This window comes from Terrapene carolina, unplaced genomic scaffold, assembly GCF_002925995.2.
Source record: "Terrapene carolina triunguis isolate 2854851 unplaced genomic scaffold, T_m_triunguis-2.0 Scaffold232, whole genome shotgun sequence".
Classification (NCBI taxonomy): domain Eukaryota; kingdom Metazoa; phylum Chordata; order Testudines; family Emydidae; genus Terrapene; species Terrapene triunguis.
In genome coordinates this window covers 7,098,185-7,105,952 of record NW_020664583.1, presented here as the reverse complement: position 1 = coordinate 7,105,952, position 7,768 = coordinate 7,098,185, and the positions used below count along the sequence as shown (strand labels likewise).

At 45.3% G+C, this 7,768-nt stretch overlaps 1 protein-coding gene across 1 annotated transcript in view; it reads right to left on the bottom strand.

The window, feature by feature from the left end:
• Nucleotides 1–2,682, bottom strand: part of LOC112103761 (store-operated calcium entry regulator STIMATE) — a 94,181-nt gene extending 91,499 nt beyond the window's left edge. The window contains exon 1 of the mRNA XM_024195682.3: nt 2,434–2,682. Within this exon, the coding sequence (XP_024051450.2) occupies nt 2,434–2,605 (172 nt within the window). The 5' untranslated portion in view covers nt 2,606–2,682. The remainder of the gene's footprint in view (nt 1–2,433) is intronic.
• Between the last annotated feature and the right edge of the window lie 5,086 nt (nt 2,683–7,768).

Sequence of the window (7,768 nt, the reverse complement as noted above, 5' to 3'; positions counted from 1 at the left end):
TCCCCCCCCCCCAGCATCCGCAGCACCCCCCAGGCCGGTCCCCCCCCCGAGCACCTGCAGCATTTCACCCCTCCCCCCCCACAGAGTACCCAAGTTTTAGTTAGGCATATATAGTACAAGTCATGGACAGGTCACAGGCCGTGAATTTTTGTTTACTGCTCGTGACCTGTCCATGACTTTTGCTAAAAATACCCATGACTAAAACATAGCCTTATTCATAATTATTAAACCTGGAAAGGTTGCAGCTCCAAACAATTCACAGCTAATACGATAAAATATCAAGAAACCATCACCTCAGTTTCACCAGTCACTCAGAAATGACTTCAGTCTATCACTTACAGTAATTCTCAGTAATACTGAAGTGCTTTTTCTAGATTTGATCCTCATCTTGAATGCCAACAGAAATCTCAGAATTTTAAAGAGAGTATTCACAATAACCTGCAAATCTCAATCCTGCATGGTGGTGAGGGCTCGAACGTCAACGGAAGTTGGTGGTGCTACACACGTGAAAACGTGATTATTATTGCAAGAGTGAAGTCAAGCATTCTTACTAGGGTATGGGTAAACTTAAGACGTGTAAAAAATGAAGGCACACGAGTACTAAACAATTATTTCTAACCTGCGCTTATCTACAGCTTTTTTTTCCCCTCACCCGAATGAGGGATATACATTTGACAAGCCCAGAAACAAAATAGTCTCAGAACAGACTGCATGTGTCACTACATCAAGACCCAATACTTCAAGCTGACATCCTGTGGTCATTGAGGCAACTGCCCCATTTTCATTTGTAAGCAACTTCTTCTTCTGCATTACAGCAGCTGTTCAGGGGCTAATCTTAAAAACTGCTAGTGCAAACATTTATTTAGTATCTTGCTGCGGTAGGTTCCTTCAGACAAATAAAGAACCAAGATTCTTTATCGAGTAGATCAAATAGAAAAAAAGAAACTATTACATACCACGGTGGAAAGGAAGAAGATTAAATTCTAAGTATGAAATACCAACTTTTGGGGAAAGTTTAATTTGTTCTTTGGAGAAGAGATCACATCATTCTGAACTAGGAAACATACTTCAATCATTATTACACATTACATTAAGCAGAAGCACATGCAATCCACAAAGGGACATACAGTTTCTGCAAAAAACTCTGCTAGATTATCAATACTTAAAAAGGAAACCAGTGATGGCATTTTCTGCATACAGTACTGGAGAAAAAAGTGGCAAACACAAATAAGAGGAGAAGGCAGCAGACAAACAGTGGCACCATCCCTTACATTCACAGAATCATGACAACAGCATATAAGAGACTCTTTAGATTGGAAAAAAGTCTGACCAGATTTTAAATCCCCCTCACAAAGCACAATATTATGCAGGTGCAACTGATTAAAGGGACATTGTCACCCAAGCATTGTAAAACAGAACCCAAAAGCAAGACTCAATCTAAACAAGTGACACTGATTTTGTTTGTTTGTATAAAGGAAATCAATACATATAAAGTGAGCATTAACAGCACCAGGCAAACAGGATTTTTAAAAAGCAACAGAGGGTCCTGTGGCACCTTTAAGACTATCAGAAGTATTGGGAGCATAATCTTTCGTAGGTAAGAACCTCACTTCTTCAGATGACCCTCTGTTGCTTTTTACAGATTCAGACTAACACAGCTACCCCTCTGATACAGGATTTTTAAAGATTTTTACTGCCAGTGATAGATGTTCTTAGTATAATAAGGAATACATGCATTTCTGATGCATGAGGCTGGTGGATGAGGACAAGGAGATGAGTAATTGCTTGAAGGGGAAAGGGTGGGAAACCCGAACCAGACCTCAGTTGTGGAGAGACATTTATGCCAAGGGATGCTAAATGGGAGAAGAGCCAAAGCAGGGGCAACCCTGGTGTTTGCGGGGAAGGTGTCTCACTCACATAAGAGGGCAATGGGTGTGTAAGCAGTGCTTGATGGATGTAGCTAGACCCTGGTGCCATGAGCGGTCCTGGAGACAGGCTCACTAATGAAAAAGGTGATACAGGAGACCAGACCATGCTCTGCGATAGTGGGGAGAGAAGGAAACAGAACGGGGGGGAGGGGAGAGGAACCAGGCCTGGGTCCCAAAAGTCACTCACACACAGAGGTGTTACGAGGGGGCAAGACATCTGGGTCCCCGAAACCACACATAGCGGGGGTTGGTGGCGGCGAGGAGGATGCCGGGGGGCCCGGTGGGGGGGGAGTGGAGGAGTGTTACCAGGGAGGTCGGTGTAGTGACTTAAATGGCCGTAACCGCTACGGGTAGGAAAATTGGACGGCTGCCGTTTTTGCCGTTACACCGGGGCCGGAGGGGGGAGGGGTCGCTCCCGCGGGGGGAGGGCTTTATGCCAGAGAGGCCAGGCCCTGAGGAGGAAGAGGTCGCGGAGCCAGGCCCGGAGGGGGGAGGGGTCACTCACGCATGAGAGTGCTGAAGGCCACGACGCCCAGGAGCCCCTGCAGGAAGATGCCGAAGCTGTCCATGAGGGCCCCGTTCTCGCAGCCCCGGTAGCCGTCCCCGGTCCCGGCCCCCGAGGAGGACACGGCGGGGTGGCTACTGTTGGCGGAGACCAAAGCGAGCGGCCCCCCCATGGCGAGGCACCCCGGCGCGCGACGGCCTCAGGGACTCATGACACCGACCGAGCACCCCGCGGGCGCCTCGCGCTTCCGGTGCGAGGCACCCACCAACCCCCCTCTTCGCGCGGTGCGTCACCACCGACGTGTGACATAAGAACCCGCCCCGGATTGGTGGAGGCCGCACCTGAGGGGAGGAGCTAACTGGAAGACCAGGCGGGGGCGGGGCTTGGCAGCCCTTTAACACGGGGATGCAGCGGTGAAGATAGGGGGCAACAGAATGGTTCGAGCGCAGGTGAGGCGGAGCCTCCCAGGGGGCGGGGAGCGCAGCAGCTGCTGCTGCCTGGGGCCTGCTCCCCGCGGGTACAGGCGAGCAGAACCCGGGGGCTCAGCGTCCGTGGGGGCAGCTGCCGCCCTTTCCCTTCATCGGGCCCGACTAGCCGCCCCCATGTGCAGCGGGCGGGGAGTCTTCCTGCTCCGCGCTGTACCGGCAGCGGGAGGAGAGCGAGAGACGCCCCCCCCCCCCTTCGCAAATGGGGGGATTTGCACGCTCTGCCCAGCGAGGGGAATTCTGCGAACACGTCACCGCAAAGCGAACGACCCCGCGGAGGGGAATCCCTTCGCCAAGCGTCCGCCCAGCCCTGGGAAACCCAGTTCACGGTCTCAGCTTAAACTGATAGGCGCTGCACCATTAAGCACATGAAGAATTTGTATTAAAGAAACCGCCTTCATCATTTAGTTATGAAGGGTTCGCTGTCAAACCGGGAGGGTGTATTCCGTGGGGTTCTGCCAGGAGAGGTTCAACATTTTCATTAACAAATGAGACAAGAGCAGATGCTTATAAAATTTGCAGATGACACCAAGCTGTGAGAGGATTGCCAGCACCTTCGAGGACACGATTAGACTTCAGAATGATGACAACAAGGTAGAGAATTGGTCTGAAGCCAACAAAATGAAATTAAATAAAGAGCAGGGCACAGTACTGCACGTAAGATGACAAAAATCAAATGCACAACTACCCACTGGGGAATAAGAGGTACTGCTGAAATGGAATTTGGGGTGATAGCTCACAAACTGAATATGAACTAATGTATGATATAGCTGTAAAACAAACAAAACCAAAACTAATATTCTAGGGTGTATCTGAGCCAGAAGAGCTAATTGTCCTGCTCCACTTGGTACAGGTGAGGGTGCAGCTGGAGTAATGTGTCCACTTTTGGGCACCCGCCCCCCCCATTTAGGAAACTTGTGGACAAATTGGAGAGAGTTTAGCAACACACAACTCCTCTGAAAAAAGGATTAGAAGGAAAGATTAAAAAAAAACTGGGTTTGTTTAATCTTGAGAAGAGATGACCAAGGAGGATCTAATAGTAGTCTTCAAATATGGGTAAGGGAGTTATGGAGAAAATTGATCACCCTTCTCTTTGTATCTACAGACGGAAGGAAAACACAAAACTGCTTTAAGCTACAGCAAAGGAGATAGGGATTAGATATTAAGAAAAACTTTCTACCAATACTAGTACAGAAGGGAGGCTGTGGACGACTCATCAGTGGAGGTTTTAAAAAATAGATTAGAGAAAACAGTTGTCACAGAGGGTCTAGATTTAGTTGGTCCTGCATCAGCACAGAGCAATAGACTTAATGACTTCTTGAAGGCCCATCTAGCCCTACCTTCCCATGATTTTCTTTCAGAAGGGAAATAGTACCAATTTTAAGAATAAAACCCAGGCTCAGCATGTATTAAGGAGAGTAGAAGCTGCACAAAATCCATGTACTTAAGCCAACCAATGCAGTCATTATTAAAAGGTGGTAGAAGTGCTATTTCTTCCTGAACTAGCTGGTCTGACATTCATCATATTTTCATCCTGTTCACAGTTGCTTTATATGTGCATTCATACAATCTGATTTTACTAGGGTCAATGGTCTTAGAAAGTAAACTTCATCCTGCCTATTCCAAAATATTGCAGAAAAAAATACCACTTTCTGTGATGTCACATTAGAAGCCTTGAGTTACTCATCCAATCAAGGCACTTTCATGACCAAGCACATCAAAGCAACAGCTCAAATTCCAAATGGAAAGCCAGGGTTACAATTGTGTAGGAATCAAACTTTTTAATTTCTTGACTTGTTTGACAGCTCACCCTATACCATTTTAATGAGCAAGGAACAGAGAAGGGGAGATGGAGGTACTATTGAGGTCTAACCTTAGGAATTGAATATAAACACAACTTTTGGTTGATGAATTTATATAGAGAATATGATATCATGATTAAGGCTACATTTTAGTCACAGGTATTTTAAGCAAAAGTCACAGACAGGCCACGGGCAGTAAACAAAAATTCACGGCCCGTGACCTGTCCATGACTTTTACTAAAAATACCCATGAATAAAACTTGGGTGGGGGGCTGCCCGGGGGCTCAGCACATGCTGGGGGAGGGCGGCCCAGATGCTGGGGGTGAGGGGGACGGGTAGCAGTGTGGGGCCTGGGACCCTTGCTGGTGCTGGAGGAGGGGTGAGTTGGCAGGCTCCCTACCTGGCTCCACACCTGCCCCCCAGCTGCAGTAGAATTTGGGTGTGGGAGGGGGCAGGAGCATGGGATGGGGTGAGACAGGCTCTGAGCAGTGCTTACTGGGGGGCTCCCCAGAAGCGGCACGGCGACATCCTCCTCGCTCAGCTGCTAGGCGGAGGCATAGCCAGGCAGCTCTGGCCACTGTTATATTGTTTTCCATGCTTTCTACACATGATGGGACCAGCTAGAGAAACCCCACAGCATGAGGCAGGATTAGCATCAGACACTATACTTGCAAATCTATTATTATTATGGTAGGACCTATAAGCCTTATTCAGGATTGGTACTTCATTGTGCCTGGACCTGTACAGCCTGTAAGATACTGTCCCTGATATAAACTGGCATAGTTCCATTGACTCCAATGGAGCCATAGCAGCTAAAGGTCTGGCTCATTCTATTTTGCTCAAAACTAAGTTTGGAAAATGTATCATGTGATAGTGATGGTGGGTTATCACTTAACTTCAATAAGCCAAAACTCCTATTGAACTCAATGGAAATTGGGCCACTCTAAGGACTAAGAAAAACAGGATGAGGACTTGAGAATATGGGTAAGGGTTTTGGAGCATTTTTAGCAGCCACTTACTGCACTGTACTTACCCAAGATATTTCCATAATAATAAATAATTTAAATGAGTATATTGAAAAAAAGATTTGTTTGCAGATGAAAAACTGGATTCTTAGCAAATGAAGTACAGTCAAGCCAGTTCAAAAGATTATTGATTAGACCAGCAGGTGGCAAAAGTAGATCAGTAGATGTAAGTGTTAGACTGTAAGTACTCTGAATAGGAAGCTATCCAAGTAAACATGATCAGTGTTGGCCCTAATCCAGAGGCATATTTAAGCACATGCCTAACTAAATAGGCGAGTAGTAGCCTAAATAAGGCAGTGTACTTTAGGGGTTGATTCATCAATTGCCCAGCATGTTGATTTGTGGATTGGGGAAAAATTATTAAAAATACTGAGTGCAATGCACAAACATCTGCAGTAAGAAGGCAGGCAACAAATTAAACTGTAGATGACACCGTCACCTTATAGCTTACTGTCCCTCCTTTAAAAATTCAGATGTGTATGTGGAACCTAATCTCCATATTCAAATAGTATTTCTTAAAGCTATGACTGAATTTGTACAGACAATATTTAACTGAGTTTTGAGGACATTGCCAGAAGCAGAAGAAATAAAATATTCTTAATCCATTTGTTTAAGACTTCTCTGAAACAAAACAAAAACCCCAAACAAAAAAATAAATACAACTGTAGAGTAAAATTGTGCACATTTGGGCTGTTTTTACCAATTTGTCTTCTAATAACTTTTGAAAATTTAGGATGACTGTGACGTTGTCTGATTAAAATATAACCACTGTTATATAAGTGTAACAAATCTTACACAAAGTATAACTCATGGCCAGAAAGGGTTAAACAGCTTGCAGGCTAACTAACCCAAAGCTGACCTTTAAAGACATGTTAGAAATGTTAATTAGGGCCATTACATGCTAAATAGGTTTGCATTTCAAAGTTCTAGCCTAAGTTGTTAGAAATCAGAGGTAATATTAATTGTGTGCATCTAAGATGCTACCCGTGTAAACGGACAGTTCCTGTCTGTCACTGTAGCTACTAAGTCAGAGATCAAAAGGGAATATTAACATTTAGATGAATCTTGGGTGAAATAATATCGTTGTCTATGTGTGTCATAACTATAAAGGGAAGGGTAACAGCTCTCCTGTGTACAGTACTATAAAATCCCTCCTGGCCAGAGACTCCAAAATCCTTTTATCTGTCAAGGGTTAAGCAGCTCAGGTAACCTGGCTGACACCTGACCCAAAGGACCAATAAGGGGACAAGATACTTTCAAATCTTGGGGGGAGGGAGGGGAGGCTTTTGTTTGTGCTTTTTGTTTTGGGAAGTTGTTCGCTCTTGGGACTGAGAGGACCAGACATCAATCCAGGTTCTCCACATCTTTCTAAACAAGTCTCTCATATTTCAAACTTGTAAGTAAACAGCCAGGCAAGGCGTGTTAGTTTTCCTTTGTTTTCTCAACTTGTAAATGTACCTTTTTATTAGAGTGTTTATCTCTGTTTGCTGTACTTTGAACCTGAGACTAGAGGGGGGTCCTCTGAGCTCTTTAAGTTTGATTACCCTGTAAAGTTATTTTCCATACTGATTTTACAGAGATGATTTTTACCTTTTTCTTTAATTAAAAGCCTTCTTTTTAAGAACCTGGTTAATTTCTCCTTGTTTTAGATCCAAGGGGGTTGGATCTGTATTCACCAGGAGTTGGTGGAAGGAAGGAGGGGGGGTGGTTAATTTCTCCTTGTTTTAGATCCAAGGGAGTTGGAACTGTATTCACCAGGAGTTGGTGGAAGGAAGGAGGGGGGATGGTTAATTTCTCCTTGTTTTAAGATCCAAGGGGTTTGGATCTGTATTCACCAGGGAATTGGTGAAAGGTTTCTCAAGGCTTCCCAGGGAAGGGAATTAGCTTTGGGAATGGTGGCAGTGGACCAGATCTAAGCTGGTAGTTAAGCTTAGAAGTTTTCATGCAGGCCCCCACATTTGTACCCTAAAGTTCAGAGTGGGGAAGCAGCCTTGACAATGTGTCTCTGAAGTTTGTGATAGAC